This window comes from Spermophilus citellus, assembly GCF_964194105.1.
Source record: "Spermophilus citellus genome assembly, chromosome: X".
Classification (NCBI taxonomy): Eukaryota; Metazoa; Chordata; class Mammalia; order Rodentia; family Sciuridae; genus Spermophilus; species Spermophilus citellus.
In genome coordinates this window covers 147,879,354-147,903,920 of record NC_138190.1, presented here as the reverse complement: position 1 = coordinate 147,903,920, position 24,567 = coordinate 147,879,354, and the positions used below count along the sequence as shown (strand labels likewise).

At 38.3% G+C, this 24,567-nt stretch overlaps 1 protein-coding gene across 4 annotated transcripts in view; it reads left to right on the top strand.

Moving 5' to 3' along the window:
• Nucleotides 1-24,567, top strand: part of GAB3 (GRB2 associated binding protein 3) — a 56,407-nt gene that overhangs the window by 7,099 nt on the left and 24,741 nt on the right. For all 4 annotated transcript variants that reach the window (XM_081278404.1, XM_081278406.1, XM_081278403.1 and 1 more), the window contains exon 2: nt 23,590-23,893. In XM_081278404.1, coding sequence (XP_081134530.1) covers nt 23,590-23,893 — 304 coding nt within the window. The remainder of the gene's footprint in view (nt 1-23,589; nt 23,894-24,567) is intronic.

Sequence of the window (24,567 nt, the reverse complement as noted above, 5' to 3'; positions counted from 1 at the left end):
AGTATCAGTTTGGGGTTCATTGAGCTTCTTGGATGCACAGATCTGTAGTTTTTTCTTGGCAATAGTAATACTTTAAATATTTATTCTCTATCCCATCTCTTTCCTTTTACTCGGAGATTCCAATTACACCTATAATAGACTGCTTGAAATTGTTCATTTATCTTTTTTTCTGCACTGTCTACAATCTCCTGTTAATTTTATACAGTGTATCTTTTACCTGAGACCTTTTATTTTTCATATTGTGCATTTTAATCTTTTACATGTCTCCTTAATATTTTCATGATTTCCTCTACCTTCTTGAACATGAATTACAATCTGTCAATGTTCTTGTCTACAAATGAAATGTGCACAACTTCTTTATAGAGATTAACCTGTCCATATCATTAGAAATTTATCTTAGGGGCCAGGTTCCTGATATTTGTAGCATTAAATACATATTTTCTGGCTTTGCATAGCTTTGACCATATTAACCTAGAAGAGGCAAAGTTTATTTGGGCTCACAGTTCAGAGATTCAATCCACAGTTGGCCGAGTTCATTACTGTGGGCCCAAGTTGAGGCAGAACATCATGGTAGAAGGATGTGGCAGAGAAAAGCTGCTCAGCTCATGGCTCATCAAGAAGTAGAGAAAAGGGGAGGGGGCCACAGGGAAGACACACACTTCCAGGGCATACTCAAAGTGACCCACCTTCTCCAGCCATGCCCTACCTGCCCACAGTTACCACTCAGTCCATTCAAACTAGGAAGGACTGATTAGATTATACCTTTCACATTCCAATCATTTCACTTCTGAATATTTCTGCAGAAACATAGGAGCATTTGGGGGACAGCTCATATCCAAACTATAAAAAATATTTTACTAAATCTAAGGTCTTCTCTACTTTGTGCTCAGCTGGTCTCATCAGTATGATGTCATTAAGTATAGTGATTGCAAGTATGATGGTCTGTGAGATGTCTAAAGATCACTATCCCCACAGGCTAGATTGAAGTAGTAGGCAGCAGAGTTCACAGCCTTGAGGCATAATCATAATGATCTACTATTTCTCTGCCAGTTGAAAGTGGACTGCACTGCTGACTCTGCACGCTGATTAAAAAAAAGATAAAAGCATTTGCAAGATCAATAGCTGCATACTGGGTGCCAAGATGGTATTTGTTTGATCTAGTGAAGAGACTGTATCTAGAAAAGCAATTATAATTGACATCAAAACTAGATTATGTGTATGATAATACATTTTCCAAGGCCAAACAGACATGTCAAATTGGGTTGTGGTAGGAATCATTCCTTCTACATTTTTTCAAGTCTTTGATAATCTCTGTAATTCTCTGAGGTTACTTTTCTTTTAAATGTTTAGTTGTAGATGGATACAATACCTTTATTTTATTTATTTGTATTTAAGTGGTGCTGAGCATTGAACCCAGTGCCCCACACATGCAAGGCAAGCATCCTACCACTGAACCATAACCCCAGCCCTGCCGTATTGCTTTTGAATTACTATTCTGGTAGTGGGTGTGGGGAGTGCTGGTGACTTTTTCTTTTTACTATCATAACCATCCCTCCACAGGTAAGAAGACTGATGTGGGGATTTGATCAATCACCAGGGATATTTGTTCCAATTATATATTCAAGGATTGGGGAAATGATCATAGATCCCCTGAGACCACTCTGAGATGGAATTAAGTCAAAACTTTGTTTGTTACCTGGTATCCCTAAATTTGTTTGGCCTGTTTGTCGTCCTTCCGCACTCCCATCTCCAGCCCCAGATAGGAACTGCTCTCTATAGATGCACTTTTTATAGAAATGTCTTGATTGGAATCACAGAGTATATGCTATTTTGAACCAGTCTTCTTTCTTTAGCATTGACCACACAGTAGCCAGTGCATTATATGAAATTCATTTAAGGTGTATGCTGAGGCTATTGGTTGGAGATTTTTCTTAGTTTGTAATATAGACATTTACTGCTATTAAATTTCCCTCAGCACTGTTTTAGTGGCATTCAACAAATTCTATTATATTGTGCTTTCATTTTTGTTCACTTCAAGGTATTTTCTAATTTTCCTTGTGATATCTTCTATGACCTGTGAGTTATTTAGAAGTATATTACTGAATTCCAAATATTGAGAGTTTCAAATATCTATTTTCTTTTTTAAAAAATATTTATTTATTTATTTTACTTGTAGTTAACACACAATGCGTTTATTTTATTTATTTATTTTTTATGTGGTGCTGAGGATTGAACCCAGGGCCCCCTAAGCAAGCGCTCTACCACAACCCTGAGCCACAACCCCAGCCCTCTTTCTATGTTCTAATTGTAACTTAATTTCTTTGTGGTCAGGTAACACATTTTGTATAATTTGAATCTTTTAAAATTTGTTGAGACTTGTTTTATCACCTAGCATATGGTGGTGACAGCCAGCAAATGAGCTGGGGAAATGTCCCAGCATCAGAAGACAGCATAAAGAGGTGGTCTTGGTATTAAGATAATAGGTAAGCTATTGGAGACCAAGTCTCCAGATATGTCTATAGTTTTCTCTCATACTTATTATCATGTGTGTCCTTTATCTGATGTTCTGATTGGTAGTTATGTTTTCTGTTTTTAAGGACTTTTTCCTTTCAACATCAGTATGCCTATACTTTCTGGATATCTCACCATCCTGTGAGAATTTTTTCTAACATGTTTAGTATACTCTGGCTTCCTCCATTATATCCATATCCATATTTAGAGGAACAGGTTTCTAGAAAGAGGGAACAACAAGTGCAAAGGTCCTGAAGCAGGAGTATATTTGCCATATTCAAGGAAGAGCTTTTAAAATTTAATTTGGTATTCTTCAAACATTTGATAATTCTTTGGTGTCTGCTCACATTTGTATTTGATGGTATAGAACAGTGGCTCTCAGTGGAGGAGGTATTTTGCCCCCAGTCATGATGGCCGTATTTAGCAAAATAAATAAATAATGGACCTATAAGACATCCACTTAAATTTACATTTCAGGTAATAAAAAATTTTGGAGTGTAAGCAAGATTAGTATAAGGGTATCAACATTTTGGAATAAGGGAACATTGGAAATTTTTGATGTTAAAACTAGTGGTGAGGGTGCTATTGGCACTTCACAAGTAGACACTACACATGCCATTAAATATCCTATATTACAAAGATTTCAGGCCAAAATGTCAATAGTGCCAAGCATGAGAAATTCTGTTCTACATTTTGAACAGTGAATTTCTTCAGGTTAAATGACAATCCTGTTGACAAATATCCTGTTTCTGGATCTGGTGAAAAGGAAAGTCAAGGACCTGGGTTGAACATACTGGTGGCTTGTTTCTTGGGTCATGTGCCCCACAGTAACTGGAAGTCTCTATACTCAGGATCACCCCCTAGGGTAGCTCTTCTCCAGGTATCCCAGCTATCCCAGGAGAGCTGGTGACCACAGCTCTCTGATCAGCTCAGGAAAAAAAATTCTGTGTTTTGTCTAGGTTTTTGTCTCCAGAGGGAGGGAAGTTATTTGCAACTTTTTATATCCTAGGTGTTTCTAGCCTCGTGCTACTATAAACAATATTGTGGTGAATATCTTTGTACATTGGTGTTCGTGGTCATGTGCAATGATGCTTGTAAAAACAATCTTAGAATTGCTGAATCAAAGTACAAGTGAATGTACAATGCCAATAGTGCATGAAAATGCTTGTGCCTTGTTTACTCCTCAAATATACTGCATTATTAATGATTGACCTTTACAAAGTTGATAGATGATAAATAGTATCTTATTTTGATTAAATTTCTGTATGAGTGAGGTTGAACATCTTTTCATATATAAAATCCATTTGTATTTCTGTTTCTATAAAATCATCTTAAATGCAATCTCAATCTTAAATCTTTCCTTAGGTCTGCTTTGGGGGAAATATTGTTAATCTTCCTTGTCAATTAATATACCTCTGCTCAGTTTTAAAATTGTTGTAGAAGAGGTAATACGTTAATTCACACATTTCAAAAATTTTTTACAAAGACATTTGCAGGTTTTTATTCCCCCTTTTCCTACATAAATGAGCTTGCTCTATACACTATTTAGTACCTTAATCTGCCTCATTAAAATTTGCCCTAGAATTCTTTCCATGTCAGTAACCAGAGATCATCATTTTTGACAGCTGTAGATTATTGGGTTGTGTGGGGATTCTATTCTTTTTTGTTATTTTAAAACATTTTTATTTGTTCTTTTTGGTTATACACGACAGTAAAATCTATTTTGACATGTTTATACAAACATGGAGTATATCTTATTCTAATTAGGTCTCCAGTCTTGTGGATGTGCACAGTGGTGAGATTCACTGTGGTGTATTCATATATGAGCATAGGAAATTTATATCAGATTCATTCTACTGTGTTTCCTATTCCTATATCCACTCCCTTCCCTTAATTCCCCTTTGTCTAATCCACTGAACTTCTACCCCACCCTGCTTACTGTGCATTAGCTTTCACATCTCAGCAAAAAGATTCAACCTTTGGCTTTTGGGAACTGGATTATTTCACTTAGCATGATAGTCTCTGGATCCATCTTTTCTTCTGATATTACAACTGATGTCATATGAATAACATTTTGTTTGATATTTTGTGTTGCCAAATTTCAAGATTCTTGCCAAACACAAATAGGCAAGAAGTGATATTTGTGTGAAGGTTTAATGTAGTTTTTTTATTTAGAAGGAGGTTGAGCATTTCTTCATATGTTTCTTTTGTGTGACCTGCATGCTCTTTCTTCATTGTTGTTCTTTTTATTCTTGATTTTTGAGATAAAGAGTTGTGCATAGTTTTTCCTAGTTTGTCATTTGTACTTTGACTTTTGCTTAAGTCGTTTTTTATTTCTGTGTGTGTATGTTACAAACATATTGTATCCAGTAAAAGTTATCAATATTTTGTTTTATAGTTTTTAGATTTTAAGTCATGGAGGAAGAATCTTTTCTACTCCATGATTATAAAGGAATCTGCCTGTGCCTCCTTCTAGTGCCTATGTGGTTTTACTTTATTATATTTTCTTTAGATTCATGATCAATTTGTACTTTTTCTTAATGCAGACATAAAAGATGGATCCAATTTTATTTTATTTTCCTAACAGCTATACAGTTGTCCTAAAATTACTTATTACAAAGTTCACATAGACATGTTTTATTCACCCTGGCATTTATACATTTCTTTTAAGTTTATACCTAGAATTTTTCAGTTTTGTTATTTATACTTGAGGCTTTTCCTCAATTATATCTACTAACTGATTGTTGTTTGAATATACAAAGCCATTGTTTGTGTCTTTGTCTGGGTTCCTTAGAAAACAGATCTTGATCCAAAGCTTACTTGCAATATGTTGTTGGGATCATAATTCCAGTGCAGTATGAGTGATGGAAAAAGGGACAAAGGAAAGAAAATGCAAAATAATGTTACCAAATTGACCTCAGCCTCACAAGAACACAGCTAGTTGGGTTTTATTGGATGTATTTGAACAGGTTCTGTGGACCACTGTACCTCAAAATTGTCTTTTGCTGCAAGGAAAGAAGAGAAATTTATGTACCAGTTCCTTCATGGCTCTTGTCTCTTATTGTCCCTCTAAATAGTTACTGGGAAGACCAGACTCCATATTCTGCTTATCTGAATCTAGAAGTGGTGAAAGGAGCAAAGCTTTTGAAGGTTATTGTGGTTTGTATCTGGAACGTTCCCCCAAAGCTCATGTGTTGAAAGCATAGTCCCCAATGCAGCAAATTTCAGAGGTGGAGCTTTTAGGCAATGATTAGATCATAAGGGCTCTGACCTCATTTAGTGGATTAACTCATTTAATGGATTAATCCTTTGATAGCTGAATGGACTATTGCAAGGTGGGATCTATATGGGAGAAGTAAATCACTGGGGGTTACCCTGGCAAGGTTTAACGTGTCCCTACCCCCTTCTTCTCACCTGCTCTATTTCCCACCTACCATGAGCACACCATTTCATCTTGATGGGCTGCCTCACCTGAGGCCCAGAGCAATGGAGTCAGCCAACCATGGACTGAACCTCTGAAACCATGAGCCAAAATAAACTTTTCTTCCTCTAAGTTCTTTTTGTCATGTATTTTTGTCACAGTGATGAAAAAGCTGACTAACACAAGGATTCAGTTGGGATAGGCCTGGACATAGGAGCTTCTGTGCTTCTATCATGGCAGATACAATAGAAGAAGGTATTATCTGCAGGGAGGATAAAGTAGCCAGAATATGAGGGGCTATCAACAGAGGCCATTGCTGCCCATTAAGGGAGCAGCCAAGACCAGGAGGGCAGGTGGAACCAAATTCAGCTAAAGGTGCACAAAATTGTGACCAATATAATTTCCACATATAAACACCATATCCTCTTACCTTGGAATTTTCTTGATATTTGTAGTAGTTCTTCACTTGATTCTTTTGGGTTTTTCACATATACAATCATTTCATCTGAAGAGAACTAGTTTCACAACATTTTTTTCCAATTCTGATGTTTTTTTTTTTTTGTGTGTGTGTAAATATGTTGGATAACACCCCTATGTGAAACAGTATTATTGATAGTGGGCTATCTTATTTTGATCATATGTATATATGTCATATTAGAGAAATATTTCACTGATTCCTGTATTACTGAGTGTTTTTTAACCAGTCATTGTTGAACTTTATCAAAAGGTTTTTCAGTATCTCTAAAGATGATCATATGATTTTTTCATTGAATTTAGTAAAGTAATGATTTCTGTTAATAGATTATCAAATATTGAACTACATTTACACTTCTGGAGTAAATTACAGTTGATTGGGTTATTTTTAGTTGTGTTATTGAATTATTCATGCTAATATTTTATATTTTATTTTTGCATCAGTATTTGTAGGCATGATTGCTATTTGGTTTTATTTTCTGCACAAACTTTAGCTGATTTTTCACATAAATATTATATTTGGTTGATATAAAACTTTGGTTTTTGTGTATTCAGATCTTTGTCAACTTTCTCTATTCTTCTTTGGAAATTGATCTGTTTAGTCTCTCTCTCTCTCTCTCAGTCAATTTTGGTAAATTATACTTTTCTGGAAAAAATATTCCTATAATCCTGGTGTTCCAGTTCTTCCACATATGATTTAAAAAAATGATTCCTATGAATTTTATTTTTTATTCTTTCCTCCCCCACCCCATTAATTAGGTTTTTCAGTAGTTTTTCTATTTTTTATTTGTTTTTGTTAATAAATGGCTCTGTGTTAACTAGTCCTATTGAAATATCTTTGAACTCTTTAATATCTTCTGTCATATTTATTAATTCTTTTCCCCTAGTTGTATATTTTAGAGATGAGGAAACTCAAACTGATTACACATTCTGTGTAGATGTTGTACCAGTCAAGGTTTTAAGTGGCAAGCAAGCTGACCCTAAGTGGTTTAAACAGAAAAGGTGTTTATCAAAATGATATTGGGTAGCTCACAGAAATGTTCAGAGGATGGGAGAACCAGCTTTGAGGTTAAACAGCCAGGAAAAAACACCCCAAACCACAAGTCAGAACTAGTGCTGGTGAGAAATCCGCTGCCACGACTGCCTACTTCTTCCTTCCCTCCTGTGTCAAAGGGAGTAGGTTTGTCTGAGTGATGGCCTTTGTCTCTAGTATTGTCAAAAGTCTACCAAAGAGTCTGTAACTCTGTGAATTAAATTGAAAAACTTACTGCCTCCATCACATCCTAGATAAAAAAGTACAGAAAGGAAAGAAAAAGATGATTACAAAGTGTCAGAGCAGTGCAGAACAAATGGATCTGTGTTCTCCTTTTGCTTGCCAATACCTCAGTTGGTCAGGGCCACATTTTGCCCAGCCATTTGTTATCTGGACAATTCCAGGGACAGGAAAGTGGTTCCCAAATAATTGTTCAATAGCCTTGGTTGTGAGAAATTGGTCCTAGTGTCACCTCTTTAGAGAAAAACAGAACACATCTAGTTCTTTTTCAGTTTTAGAGCCCTACAACTATTCACTCCAAATGTTAGCAGTTTGTTCAGCTATTCCTTAGGACACAACAGGATTCTGAGTTTGCTCACTGTCCTATCTCTTCTGAACTCAATGGCTATCAGAACTGAATAATACCAGTTCTCTGACCTAGACAATTCAGGGCTAAGCAGAGCAGGATGATCACTCCTCATCTGGATGCTATGCTTCTGAGAAGGCAGCTGGAGATTCCATTAGCTTTGTTCTGGCAGCCACACCACACCGTTGACTCACACTGAGCTTCCTGTCAAGTGAACTTACTTTTCCTCTGTGTTTTGCTAAGCTATCTATTCTCCAGTCTGTTTTTGTGCACTGGTGTTTTGGATAAGTCCAGGAACAGTACCTTATTACTGTTAAATTTCATTTTTTTTTTTTTGGCAATTGGTTCTTCTTGTCAGTGTATGAAGATCTTTTGGGGTATGGAATAAAAGACCTAGTTTGGGGGCACATAATTAAGACTAGTACAAGCAGGCCAGGGCCTGCTTTTGTCAGCCAACTTCCAGACACCCCTCCTTCTCAGAGTTCTGACCAGTAGGGAAATGACAAGAAGCACAAGACGAGGCAGATGGAGGCAAAACAGCTGTTGCACTACTGAAAAAAAAAAAAAGCTGAATTGGAGAAAGCCACTTGGGCGTAAAGCCAAAGTGGGGCTTCCTACTCTTTCTGGTGAAGCTGATTCCTAATATTAGTAGTTTAGGACTGAATGGATGATGAGGGCAGTGAGAAGAGTGTCAGTGAGAGAGTGGTTAAGGTTAGTTGAACATCAAAGAGTGAAAACAAAGGGGAAGAAGGCATTTTATTCACTTGCAATTATAGTGACTAGAAATTCAGAGAGTTAGTCAGGTGACCAGACTGGGGCCTGACAGAGAAAGAAATACAGCCAAGTCATGAGCAGGAATCAAACAATTTCCAAAGGCACAGCTACATCTTCAGGCTCTGTATCATGTTTTTTTAAAATATGTTTTAAGTTGTAGGTGAACACAATACCTTTATTTTATTTATTCATATGTGGTGCTGAGGATTGAACCCAGGGCCCCATGTGTAAGTAGGCAAGTGCTCTACCACGGAGCTATAGCTCCAGCCTATACCATGTGTTTTACATGAGTTTCACTCATAGATGTTTGTGAGAGTGAGGATAGAACCTTAATGGGAAAACCTCTTGAAAAGCCTTTCCACAGTTCTTGTTCAGAACCTGGACCATGAGTGCAGGAACATAGCAGATTTAGTTCTCTGTAGGAAAAGCTTCCTAAAAGGTGTCCATAAGCTGTCAATAAAAGTGACCAATTCATATTTTATTACTAATACTGCAGAAAGATATCAGACGTATGCTTCTCCTCCCCCACCTGCCAACAGCTCTCACCCGAGGTTCCTATTGAAGGAATTGCTTTTGGCCTTCCAGAGACCTTTGTGCTTGTACTTGAGAGAGCTAAAACTGTCTGAAAATTTGCATTATCCAACTCCTTAATTAGGTGACAGAATGGACAATGTTCCAAGGTGGTGGTGGGTTGGACTGAAGCCCAAGGAGAGAGAGATGGAGTAGCTGTGAGGAGAGGGGTGATGGCAGCAGGTGAGAAACTCATGTAGGGTCTTATAGGCTAAAGTAAGGCCTTTAGCTTTTCCTCTGAGTGACAGAGGAAGACATTGGGGGTTTATGAACACAGAAATGACATTATTTGATATGAATTGCAACAGGACCACTCTGGTATCTGCATTGAATGCAGGAACTAGGGCAGAAGCAGTGATGGCTCCTAGCAGGAATGGAGTGGTAGAGGTGGATATATCCTGAAGGTAGAGCTAGCAGGATTATTTGATGGATCGGTTACTCTGTGTGAAAAAAAAAATGAGTCAAGAATTCCAGTGTGCTTTGCCCAAGCAAATATATCCCATTTTAAATTAGCATACTCTCTCTCTCTCTCTCTCTCTCTATATATATATATATATATATATATATACACACACACACACACACACACACACACACACACACACACACTTGTCATTTATACCTAAAAGGACAAATAGAGAAAGAGAAAAAATAGCGATTTCTGGATATATGATTTGAAGCCATTTCTGATTCTTTTTGTATGATATGCTTATTTATATATTTTGCCCTTTTATCTTACTGTTTCATAGAAGCTCTTTATTCATTTGATTTATTAACTATACAGTTACCTACATATTGATAATCTCAACTTCGCTAACCATGTGTATGTGTGTATATATATATTACTTTTTATAAGTAAATCTCTTCCTTTATAGTTTTTTGTGATTTGTTTGGCATTTCACAATTACATTCACATAATAATGAAACATAAAAGATTTAAATATTTTATAATCTTGGAATGGGGAAGGCCTCCAAACTTGCATGTGGGGTCTCTCCGCACTTCAGATAAGCTAGTATGGCCTGAAGCATGCTGGGAAACCCTGGCTGGGGTGGCTCCAGATCTGCTGTCTCCATAGCTAAGGGCTGGTGTTGGAGTAGAAACAGAGATCAAAGTTGATTTCCTTCCCTTGCAGAGCACCCTGTCTTGTTTACTTGTCTTTCTCTCTCCCTGAGCTGTTAACCTGTGAGCACAGGGATTGTGGTGGGCTTGCTCAGCACCATCATTCCCAGGGGCTTGGAATGGGAGACATCAAAGTTGGGGTTCCTTCCCTTGTGGGTCATGTGCAGTGCCTGAAAACACACTGTCTTCCTGCCAAGTAGAGCCTCATAAGAACATCCCATTGACCTGCAAAGTGCAGGACAGAAAAGCCTTCCCGTCCTCCCTTTCTGGCCCTGAACTTCCTTCTGTTACAACATCCATCATGCTGTATTGTGATTATTTGTTTGACTTGCTGATATCTGTAGCCCCAGTAGTTAGAAAAGCATTTTACTGGAGACTTTCTATCCAAGTAATTCAGCCCTTCTTGTCTTCTCTATGGATAAGAATTTGAACTTGCTTCATGCCAAGATAAAGCTCTTGCTATTACTTACTAAATGGTGGCAGCAGCAAAATGACAGCAAGGCTGTTTTCTTATCCCCTCACATACCTCTTTTTTCTATGCTTATTTCAGTTCATTGCCACTAGGTCATGACTTCCTATTTCACAATAAGTGAGTCTGTTATGTTGTGGCTTTCAGCACTGACAAGAAATCTGTGGTTTGGGGTCTTTGACCATGAGAATGGTATAATTACATTTAAAACCAGGTTCAAATACTAATCTAACCCCACCCAAATTTTCATACCAAATGAGAATTCTAACATCACCTTGCCAAAAGAAAAGGTACACTCTTCAGTCTTCACCCCTAAAAAGTCATCCTGATCAATATTATAAAGTAAAAATGAAATGAACATTATTGTCAAATAAACCTCCAAGACAGATACTTGACTCAAAGTTTTTATGTCTGAGTTCTTTTGAAATTTAAAGAGCAGATTACTCTGGGCTGGGGCTGGGGCTCAGTGGTAGAGTGCTTATCTCACATGTGTGAGGCACTAGGCTCAATTCTCAGCACTGCATATAAATAAATAAAATAAAGGTCTATTGACAACTAAAAAGTATTTTTTTTTAAAAAGAACAGATTACTCCTATGCTCTTTTTTTAAGAAGAGAAAGACTTAAGCACTTTATTTATTTATTTATGATGCTGGGGATTGAATCCAGGAGTGCTTTACCATTGAACTACATTCCCAGCTCTTTAAAAAAGAATTTTAAATTTTGAGTCAGGGTCTTCCTAAGTTGCTGAGGCTGGCCTTGAACTTGTAATCCTCCTGCCTTAGCTTCCTGAGTCTCTGGGATGGTATGCATGCGCTATGGTGCCTGACCTATCCTCTTGAAACCACTTAGAGTAAGATGCAAACTTCTTTCATTCATTGTATGTTAGTATGACATTGGGTAAGGAGTTTAAAGTACACAGAAGAGAACTATAGATCATTGTCTCTTAATGTACATATTAAAAATGAATTCCAGATGTATTACATTTAAATGTAAAGAAAATGAAATGATATAAACTTTATAAGAGAATGTTGTTGGATACCTATCTGATCATGGGAAGAGAAAAATTATCTAAACATGACTGTTGAAGAAAAATTATAAAGGAAGAAACTCAGATATTTGCTGTATAGAAATAAAATACTTTTGGGACTGGGGTTGTGGCTCAGTGGTAGAGCACTTGCCTAGCATATGTGAGGCACTGGGTTCAATCCTCAGCACCACATATAAATAAACAAATAAAATAAAGGTATTGAGTCCATCTACAACTAAAAAAATGAATAGAAATAAAGCACATTTGTTCATTCATTTACTCATTCAACACATATTTACTGAGCATCTACTATGTGCTGAATGCTATTTTAGTTATAATATAAACATAATATCATGACAAAGTTTGAAGGTTTTTATTGTATGTGTCAAGCAAAGAGTTCATATCCTTCTATGAGAAATCTTTTTCGGTTATCAGGAAAAGATCAACATCACAATTGAAAAATTGTCCAAGGATACTAACAGCGATTTACAGAAGAACTATAAAGGGCTGGGTACAATGATACAGACCTGCAATGCCAGTGACTGAGGAGGCTTGAGTCAGGAGGATTGCAAGTTCAAGGCCAGCATCAGAATTTAGCAAGACCCTGTCTCAAAATGAAAAATAAAAACGGTCAGGGATGTAGCTCACTGGTAGAACAGGGGCAGGAGATAGGGACCAGGGCATGTCTTGCACTGAGGCAAACCTGATATTAGTGTTCACACAGTAAATGAAAAGTATGACTGGTTACTGTTGTTGTGTCCAAGCTTGTTGGTATGTTTTGGACCAGAGCTCATGGATTCATTCAACAAATATTTTCTGAACCCTGAATTGCACATGTGTTCTTGGAAGGAAAAAAGGACATTTGGATCATCAGTGAGGAGACCAAGGGAATTTGCCTGAAACTATAAATAATAAAATTCTACTTTCTAGAAGATGTGCTTTGAGCCAAAAAATAATGAAACCAAGTTGAAACTGAGAATGTTCTCTCTCTGAAATTAAGAATTCGCTCCAGGTATCAGAGTATAAGTTAGCTGAAAGATCCCTCTGTGGTCTTAGCTTTGCCTATACTAAGACAGGAGCTTAAATAAATATTGGTGCCCCGTGGTGTTCTGGGTGGAGTGGTTTCTGTTGATTCATGATTATGTGTTGGTCTGAAGCTTGCAAGTTTTGTCAAGTTCCTCTAGCTAGAGGAGGACATAAAGCTGATGAACCTCCCTGTAAAAATCCATTGGGGGCCTTAGCTGACTATTGAACTTCCGACTAACCACAGGTGCTGAGACCCCTTTCAGGATTGCCCATATCATCCCTTATCGTCTCTTTGCATCCTCCCAGCCTCCCATACTCAGGCTCACATGGAACACATAGGTGTTTTAAGAATAATGAATTACAGTAGATGGGGTAGAGAGAGAAGATGGGAGGGGAGGGGAGGGGGGATAGTAGAGGATAGGAAAGGTAGCAGAATACAACAGTCACTAATATGGCAGTATGTAAAAATGTGATGTGTAACCAATGTGATTCTGCAATCTGTATTTGGGGAAAAAATGGGAGTTCATAACCCAATTGATTCTATTTTATGAAATATGATTGGTCATGAGCTTTGTAAAGTTGTGAACATCCAATAAAAAAAAAATAAAATAAAAAAAAAAAAAGAATAAGGTTTAATTCAAAATAAACCTTCCCTCAATTTCAGCTGACTCAATACATTCCTTTCTTCCTGAGGATCTCAATTCCTCTCAAATACCTCACCTATGGCCTCAGTCTTCTGGCATAGCTAAGCCCTTTGACCCAGTCAAAGGTTCAGCCACACAAAGAATAATGAGAAATTATCAGTCAGTGGATGACAGCTTCTCATCACGGCACACAGTGTGTGGTTAGGAATAAGGCTGAAATAGATGATCTCAGTTCACATATTAGCTTTTACCTTTAGGAAAGTTAATTAACCACTCTGCACCCCAGTTTTTGCATACATATATAATAACATAAAAACAATATGTACCTCATGTGGGGTTCATGTCAGGAGCAACTGATGTGATTTACTCCATCTAAAACACTTAGAACAATTTTGGAGCATATTGTTAACTTTTGTTAATCCTACTGCATATTTTGAGGATCCGTCTTTCTTTGGTCTTGGTTACTCTGGTTGTGACATCTTCTTTCGGGTGGAAGGATCATATTTTTCATTGTGGTAAAATAAGCATAACATAATATTAACCATATTAACCTTTTGCTATTGTACAGTTCAGTGACATTAAACACATTTATGATATTGTGTAGCTGTCACTACTACTTATGCCTAACACTTTGATGTGAGGGTACTTTTAGAAAGGTTATTCTCATGCTTTCATGTCTTTTTACAAGTACCTCTGTTTAGAAGTACCTCCTCTCCGCCATTTTGGTCTGGTTCAGCTCAGCTCCATCATTGCTTCCTCTGTATTGTAGCTTCCTTGAATCTTCATCCAGATTTGATTACCCCTTTTATGTTTCCATTGCAGTTTAGACTCAGTCTATCACAGAATTTACCAGAGTTTAAAATAACTGTTTATTCCTGAGTTGATTTCAGCTCATTGTTTCAACCCACTACTTTGTATCCTGATCCTGTACCTAATGTATTGGTGACCCTCCCAGGTTTGTAACACCTGCAAATTTGATTAGCTGCTCTTAGTGACCTCTAAGGTTCAGCCACACAAAGAATAATGAGAAATTACCAGGATATGCAATGGCACTTAGTTTGACAATACATGAGGAAGGTCAAGTTCATGTCATGTACTGGGGCTGTGCTTGAACATAGGCTCTCTTGTTACACTTATCTCTGCTGAACATTTCTCCTCAGGATTCCTCCTCCCAATGCCCCCCACAGCACAGAGATACAGGAATTTTCTGCCTCTGTTGACAAGCTATGGGAATAGATCATGTGGGCCAGGCCATCTCCAGGACAATCACAGGAAGTTATTCCATGTCTGGGACAAGTCCCAAGTCTATCTGGCAGGGAGCAGAAGGTTACAGGCCATCAGGCTGAAGGGTCACCAGCAATTCCAGGGCCCGTGGCACTGAGCCAGGACAGAGAAGTGCAATGTAACCTGTCCTGGAAATTCCCAACCCACTGCCCTTGGATTCCATGCCCTTTGTGGTCTCCCTTGGCAAGGAAGTGGAAGGCAGAGGGAACAGGCCCTCTTGAGTAAAGCTCAGCAGAAAATAGAAGGTTAACCAGAATTTGGTTTCTTCAGTTTTTATCTTTTGCAACTCATAAGTACAGCCCAAACTTCCTGAGTGCAGCAAGGTGTAAGCATGGAAAGAAAATGGGCTCTTAGCTTAGAGGAGCAAGTTTTGGGTAGTAACCAAAAATGTCCAAGTTGTTACCAAATGTTTCCTTTCATTTTATGCCTTGGGATACATCCAAGATTCTTAGAGGCCTTACAAATTGCAGTTAATAATTGAGTTGTTAGTTTTCCTAAACACTAACTAGCTTTTACTAAGCATGTGTCATTAGCAACCCTAGAACAAGAAAAACACAGTAGTGGAAACTTGTTCACAGTCAGAGGAACAAGGATGAGGAAGGATGTAAAAGGAAATGAAAAGTCAGTAAATCAGACAAGAGCAAGTCATATTCCTCTTTCCCTTTTTCCTCTCTGTTTTCTGGCCTCCAAAGAATAATGTTTGAATGTGAAGAGACAGAGTATTCCACTTTTAGGAAACAGCTTGATAGTTCCATGTGATAGAACAGTTTTTGTTGAAAGTGCTCTAACATGTGACTTTGAGAGTAACTTACTCTGTCACTCTTGCTTTCCTCAAAATACCTTCCAGTAAGCTGCAGAATATGGCAGGAGCAAGAAGCTTGAAAAACTACACAGTTAAGTTTTAAGCTATCTTGAAGGGTCACCAATCAACGTTGGTGGATATGTACCCTCTTGAACACTGAATGGGGATTCATGAGACTTGAGTTTCAGATTTACTGTCAGTCAATGAGCAAACCATTTCATTTGTCTGAGTGCCAGTCTCTTTATCTGGAAAATTTGTATAGTGGCTGCATTGATCCCTTCAAACATTTATGAATATAAGTTGATAAATTTATAAGAGAAAAAAATTCTATCCATGAAAGTTCATATGCCTTTGTTCCATGCAAGAGACTCTGAGTCCTTGATAATATGTTTCATGACATTACATGCCAATTGCAAAGCAGAAACTTGGGATTCAACCTGTAACCCTTCTCCCCCATCGCCCACATGTAGTTGGTGACTCAGTCATATTAATTCTGTCCCTAACTTGGCTTGTGTCTCTAGCCCCTGCCACCTCTATAGCTTCATCTTCTGTCACTCTTACCCTCCTGACAGGTATGAATTTGTCCATGTAGAATACTTCATGATGGTATTTGCCTAACACTTGGATCCAGTGGCACACATCCTAGGGCTTGACCTACAGTGGGCATTCAATAAACATCTTTTTACTAGAGCATCGAATTGATTTACATTTAAAGGGATTATAGATATATTTGGATTGAAAGCAAGCATCTTATTTTATGCTTTTTATATGTCCCACCTTTTCTAGGTTTCTTTTTCTGTACTTTTAAAATCTCTCTTGGATTTAGTATCTTTTTAAATTATTATTTTGAAATAATTTTATTTGGATGATTTTTTTAAAGAGACACTCAGAAAGCCAATTCATCCAGTTCCTTCAGTGTCAGCATCAAGAGCTACAATAGATGTGGAGCATGATGGCACATGCCTGTAATCCCAGTGGCATGGGAAGCTGAGGAAGGAGGATTGTGAGTTCAAATCCAGCCTCAGCAATTAGCAAAGCCCTAAGCAACTCAGGGAGGCCCTGTCTCTAAATAAAATATAAAAAGAGTTGGGAATATGGCTTAGGGGTTAAATGCCCCTGTTTTCAATCCCCAGTACCAAAAAAAGAAAGAAAGAAAAGAAAAAAAAAAGCTACAGTAGGTGTCATTTGTTGTATGTATGTGTCCTCATGTATCCATGTGTACATGTGTATAGCTCTGTTCAAGACTGCTAAAGGTACATTATGTACTTTAGGGACTAAAACACGTCATTCCTATTGTCCGAGAGCATGTAATTTATATCGGAACAGGCTAAGTTTCCAGGGAGAGTTGGAAATCAGTTAATGTTCATTGGCTGTGGCTTGGTTTCTAGGGTTATATTCTGCCTCTAATTTCAGATATTCCCAAAGTAGTCCACTTCCAACTTTATACCTCTCTTCATATGTGAAAGTGAGAAAATCCTGTATTAGGCCAGTTCACACAACCTGGAAGCCACTGAAAAAGTGACACTGAAGGAGACCAGCACCTATTCACAATCTGAATAATCAGACTCTGAGCACCAAAATCCTGGATCCCTAGACACCTTTAGGCAAGGACAGCACAGAGCATATCCATGGGTCAGGAGTGGAAGAGGCTTGCATAGTTCCTTTTGGTAAGTTAGGAAAAACTGCCATTGCTGAAATGACTATTTTGAAGGATCAAAACCAATAGCTCCAAGTGCAGATGGCTGTCAGTTTGCTCCCTCAGCCCAAGTTGGCCATGGAGACAGGTTGCTGATCCATCCTGTGCACATGCAAAGGAAATGATTTCATAGCTTAGGGATTTCAGCACTGCAGAGGGGGCAAGAGGCCAATTCTGTTGAAACAAAGGGACAGTAATCACTCTTGCCAGAAAAGCAGTTTAAATCAGAGGTGTCTCTTTACAGCCTCAGAGGCTTTCAGGATGTTTCTCCGTTCATTTCAGTGTCTTTTGACAATGGATACAATCCAGATGGACCACTTCAATTTTATTGGAGTGAATTCTGGAGCCAAAAAAGTGAAAATTGCTATAACCTAGCCAGATTTATTTTACTGTATAAGAATAAGTTTGAGTACAAGAATAAAGTGCTCAACTTCAGCCTTTATAGCTTATCCTACTAATTGATAAGTGCTCATTTTAGGTAAAATCTGGGAAGTCATTACCCCATCATTTTCACACTGAGTTTAATCCTGAGCAACATGCTACAATGTCTGGATACATCATTTGCTTGTTTTGAGTTAAAACTCTTGGTACTAAGCCCCCTCCTCCATCTAGACCCCCTTTCCTTACTGAACTACACACAATCTTCCTAATTAGTTTTATCTAGTCTTCTTTCTCTTAGCTATCATTCATTTGGTGATGATTTACAAAATTGTATTTCCAATCTGGATCTTTCCAGTGAATTTCTGACCCATATAAACAACCATCTAACTGACATCTCTACTTACAAATCTAAGAGTTCTCTCAAACTTAACACAGCCATTACAAAACTTTTGATTTCAGATCTCTCAGACTCACTCTTCTGCCAGCTTTCCAATGTCTCAGAAACATTAGAGTGATTCTTACTTCTAATCTTTCCATGCAAATCATTAGCAAGTTCTGTTGCCTTTACTTCAAAGCATTTTCTGGTCTATCCACTTCTCTCTATGCACATCTCACCACAGTAATTGTAGCCTCTCATCTTCCCATATACACTCTCAACTCCCTGCATAAATTTGTTATCAATGACCTTATAAAATCACAAATCAGATCATGTTACTCCCTTGGTTAGCACTGTCCAAAGGTATATGATTAAATACTACATCACCTATATATTACTTCCTTAGTGTTTTTCTTTCTGTGCTTCAGGTTCACTGATCACCTCTTCAGTATCTTAGATGGTGTTATGCTCATCTAGTGAATTTCTGTTTCAGATATTGTATTTTTACCTACACAATTTTCATTTTTTCTTGTCTACATTTTCCATTTCTTTCAAAAAATATATATGTATATATATTTTTTTTCTTTAAGCCTTAAACAACAATAGCTGTTTAAAACTTGTTTTCTTCTTATTCTATCATCTCTGTCATTTTTAGGTCTCTTTCTAATTACTGATTGTTCTCTTGGTTATGCATATTTTTCTGTTTCTTTGCACTTTTAGAAGCTGTACATTGCAAATATTATATTGTTGAGTGGAGTTTGTTATCTTCCCTTAAAAAGTGCTGAATTATGTTTTAGAAGGCAGTTCAGAAACTTGCAGATCAGCTTGGTCATTCTAAGGCTACTTTTTACATATTTTAGGGCATGTCTAGAATAGTCTATACTGTAGGACTAGTTCAGCACTATCCTACTTCTAAGGCACCTTTCTAGAGTCTCTACTGAATGTTCCAGGCCTCTCCATTCTGGCTTTTGCACTTGTCTCATTGGATTTAATTCTACCCACATACATGTTAGTATTCTAACAATGCCAAAGTCTCCTGAGGGAACCCCTATTCAGATATCTGTAGTTCTTTATCTACATAGTTCCGTCCTATTTAGTCCCGTTTCTTGCAAATTCTAGTCACTTCAACCACCCAGAATTCTAATCTCTATTTTCTCAACTCTGCCAGATCACTGTGGTCTGTAAAGTGCCTACAGGCTAAAAGCCAAAGTGGTCATAGGGTTCACCTCTTTTGTTTCCCTTCCCATAGAGATCACAGACCTGAACTGACTCTCTTCCAATGGCCGAAAGCGATTGTTTCATATATTTATTTTGGCTAGTTTCTAGTTTATTTTATGGATAGGAGGCAAAAGTGCCAGGAGCAGTAATATGGCTGGAAGTGGAAGTTCGCCTATGTAATTCAGACATACAGTAAAACTTGAGAAATGTATTAATTTCTTAGGGCTGCTGTAACCAAGTTCCAGAGATTAAGTGGTTTCTACAACAGAAGTGTATTGCCCCACAATGTCTTCTCTCTGTGCATTCCTATGTTCCAATTTCCCTTTTTATAAGAATATCAGTCATATTTTTATTAAGACTCATTCTAATGACCTTACTCTACCTTGATAAAGCCTCTATTTCCCAATAACATCATATTTTGAGATACTGAGGGGAACCAATGACAAAATTTAGATTCAAATCTCAGTCCGTCTTCCCTGGATAGTATGTCCTTTCCATCTACTTGCCACACACAAGACCCACTTTAGCCTTATGGGCATTTGCATCTTTGTTTACGGTGATGTGTGCCTTTCAATTGAGACACAAATTAGTATCTGTAAACTGTGAAATTAGAAAGTTGGGTTGTTTCAAAAGGAGAACAATGTATACTGTTTACCCTCAGAGATGGTATTCAATGATTTCTCTAGCAATTCCATAAAAACTAATAGACCCATGACCTAAAAACACCTTCCTAAAGGAGTTCGGTTTAACCTCCATCCAATTCTAGAAATGAGCACAAACACTTTTCCACAAGGTACAGGATGTAACAGGTTTTTGTTGTTGGAGATGATACTAGTGGGGTGGTAATGATTCAGCTTGGTGCCTGTGACAGGAAAGGCTGATGGGAAATGGATCTTTTGCTGGTCAGAGCTGGAAAAGTCCTCAGAGCTCATCATTGATAATGGTGGGATATGGGCTCCAGAAGGGCAGACATAGCCAAGGGTAAGTGGTACTATGGCCAAAAGTCACATTGCCATTTTATAAGTTACTTTAAAATTGATAATATTCTGCCATCCATTTCTTATTGGTTCACCACAATAACACCATTTAAATTGTTGTTATGTATTTATTACAGATGATAGGACTGAGGTTTTCAGAAGTCAAGTTGCTTGTGCAAACATGCAGAAAACCAAAAGCAGATTCAAAATTGAAATGCAGGTCTCCAGACTTTCAATTCAACACCAACCATCCTTTTGCTTCTCTGAGTTTTAGTTGTAGGTACTTGTTTGCATAGTGATTCTGCTTTCTAGATGCACTTGACCTAGGTTCATCTTCATTTCTCTTCTAAACTGTAGACCTCACCCTTTTCCAACTTGGCTTGCCATGTCACTTATGACCTTCTCAACAGAGGGGGCCTGAGGAGAGAAGGTGAAGTGCAGCACTCCTACATTTATCAAATGTTAACATTTCGCCAAGAATAAGAGTGGGCAGCCCTCACATCCTCACATTCTCACACCCTCTGTTCCAAACTACTTACACATTATACACAATAGCCAAGGTATGGAAACAACTGAAATGTACATAAACAGGTGAATGCATAAATAAAATGTGGTATGTACATGCAGTGGAGTACTGTTCAGCCTTAAAAGGGAAGATCATAGCGTTTGGTACAACCTGGATGGACCTGGAGAATATTATACCAGGTGAAATAAGCCATACACAAAAAGAAAAATATTGTATGAGATCACTTATATGTGGAATCCATTTTTTAAAAATACAGGGAGATAATGAAACAAAAGGCTTAGGAGGAAATGGGGTGATGCATGTCAGAGGATACAAACTAGCAGATAGAATTAATAAGTCTAGAGATTTAATGTATAAAATGAGGACTGTAGTTTAAAATTTTATTGTATTAAGGATTTTTGTCAAATAAGTAGAATTTAGCTGTTCTTGTCAAAAAGAAAATAATGATATGAGATGATAGATATGGTAATATGCCTCACTATGGTAACAATTTAAATGGTGTTATTGTGGTGAACCAATAAGAAATGGATGGCAGAATAAAGTAACTTATAAAATGGCGATGTGACTTTTGGCCATTCGAATGTTTTCTTTGTAGAAATTTCTGTTTAGGTCTTTTATCCATTTGCTAATTGTATCATTTGTTTTGTGTTAATAAGTTCTAAGAATTCTTTATAAGTTTCACATATGAAACCCTTATCAGACATGTGGTTTGCAAATATTTTTCACAGCTCAGAGGTGGCCATCTAATTTGTTGATTAATTCCTTTACTGTGCAGAAGTTTTTTCTTGTCATTTATCCATTGAAGAGCCTGGGCCTTTGGCCTGCTTAGCAAAGAGCTCCAAGGTTGCTTTTTTTTTCTGTTTTGGCATAATCATAGCTCTTAGGTAGAGATGTAAGAACCTAAAGGAGGCCATGATGGTGATTTTGCATAATTTAGCATTAAGATTGCATGACATCCTATTTGAGTTCCTGTGTGATTATTCTTTTTCTTTTCTGCCCACACACCAGCCATCCAGCTCTGCTGAACTACTCACACAGAGCTTTTCCATCTTGATGCCTTTGCACAAGCTCCTTTCTCTGCCCTGCCAGTCTCAGTTTAGCTACCACTTCTTCCTGGAAGCCTCCCCAGACCACTGATCTCACAGAGATGTCTCTTTTGTTTGTTCTCATAGCATCTTGGTTTTCCCTATCATAGCACTTATCTCACTGACTGAAATTGTCTGCTTATCCATCTGCCTGTTTCCCCTGCTCAAGACTGTGTGCGGTAGGGCCTGTGGCTTGCTCAGCTTGGCTTCCCCAGTATCTATCTGCACAGTGTCCTGCATATTAGTAGGCTATTGAAAGTTTCACTGTTGAGTGAATGACGCAAAAACTTATCTATCATTCTCCCTCTTGCACTGAGAGCAGTTAACATGAAATTCGTTTCTGTGCTTAGTTCAACATCCTCTTTTGGAACCATTTTTTGGTAAATGCAACAGAGTTCCTCTTCACATTTCCCCACCAAAGTGGCCTTTGGAAAGTTTGGGGTACCTCAGCTCCTCATGGATACTTTTGTCAGCAGGCACACATGACTTATTCCAACTCCACTTTGCCCTAGTTGATGTCAAAATCCCAAGTTTCCCACCTTTTGTGCTTCTAACCCCAGAGCAATACAAGTTTATTAAGTCATTCATTTTTCTTTGCCTCTTGGGTAATCTCCATAAGCATACAAACATACTATTATTTCTTTTGTCTTAAAAACATAGACTTAACCACACTGCCTTTTCCATCCCCTGAGGGCCAAACCTCTTCTCAGAGCTTTATATTCCTGTAAAGGCAGAACCAAGTTGGGGTTCACCTGCCCTAACCCAACATAGAGTGGCTGACCTCCTTTTGTTCACTGCCTCTTGCTATGACCTCAAAAGGAATTTTTGTTCTGAGGCATACTCATGGGTCTTTTGTAACAATTGACCTTTGCTTTCACTTTTCATTGCCTCTTTGGATTCTCTGCCACCTCAGATCTCATGTTGTCTGAGCAGGGAGGAAGTTGAGAACACTCCAACTGTCTTTTTCTTTTTCCTGGGCCTCTTGGTAAGAGCTGGTGGGCTTATAAAAGTGTCAGGCACAAATGAATCTAGAGATACAAAAGACTTCCTGTCCCATTGGTCACCATGCCTTCTGGCAGAACCCCGTACTTCCTGCTGTCACACATGCCACTGCATGGGAGAGAAAACCACAGACCTATAGATCTCTCCCCTGGCATTTTCCAACTGAAAAATTGAGTTTCTAGTTGAAGAAAGACTTGCTGTTGGTCTGTTACCCTTCTCTATGCCCAATTCCCAATTGAGGCTACAGCAGACAGTAAGCACAATCCATGCAGGCTGGTCCAGTGGCATATAATGTGAGAGGGGTTCCTAAATGTAAGAAGATGGGGAACTCAAAAAGGCTCTTTACTTCCTTCTCCAAACTGTGGGAATGAATTGCATTGCTAAACTCTCCAAAAGTGACCCTTCCTCAAAAGCATACAATAAAGCAGACATAAGACAGGCCCTCATCCTTTAATACAAAGTATCTCATTACTGGAATGGCTGATTTGCTTCTTTCCTACTATCCTTGTCACAACATATGTTCTTGGCAGAGTCCGAGAAGCAGGAGAAGTTAGTCTGGTAATTCCTTGTTGAATTGCTTCTGCAGGCCTGGCGCAAACGCTGGTTTGTGCTCCGGCGGGGACGCATGAGTGGCAATCCTGACGTCTTGGAGTACTACCGGAACAAGCACTCCAGCAAGCCAATACGTGTGATAGACCTCAGCGAGTGTGCTGTGTGGAAGCATGTGGGCCCCAGCTTTGTACGGAAGGAATTTCAGAACAATTTTGTATTCATTGTCAAGACTACTTCCCGTACATTCTACCTGGTGGCCAAGACTGAAGAAGAAATGCAGGTGTGGGTGCACAGCATCAGTCAGGTCTGCAACCTTGGCCACATGGAGGGCAGTGCAGGTAAGAGCAGAGTTGGTGTCCTGTGTGCTAAGGGGTGGCCTGGGATGCTGTGCCCACTGGAGAAGCTAATGTAGAAAAATGTTGAAAGGTGCCAAGCCTTTCTCCTTGGGGGAACTTTAGCTAATTTATATCAGAGGTATTCCTACTTAATTCACTACAATAGTGGAAATTGCCCTCTTTCACCTAATTCTAGGATTCAGGTCCAAATATGAAAGGCAGAGCCTGTCCATACACTGAGCATTCCAGGTCTCTGCAGGGAAAATAAGCTATAAGTTTTCTCTGAGCCATTTCAGGGCTGTGGAAGAAATTGACCCAGGAGGAGCCCCCCCACACACACATGCACACACATTACCCTTCCCATGTAATATGCCAGATATAACCTAGGATCGTAATTCCCTTCCCGTCATAGATTTTGTTGTTGAGCTCTCACTTATTGATCCATGCTCTGATCCTGAAAATATGTTATTCAGAATTTCCTTTTAGCTTCTTTGTCTAGTAGACAAAATTTTTCCCCTAAATCCTCTGGTCTACAATTGCTTCAACATTTCAGTAGTCACTTTCACCATTTGCTACTGAAATATCTACATTGTAACACTAGGTGGCGATGGACAGTCAGAGTTAGGTCTTACTCTACCTCTACAGCCTTCTCCCTAAGGACAAAGTCCTTTTCTTTT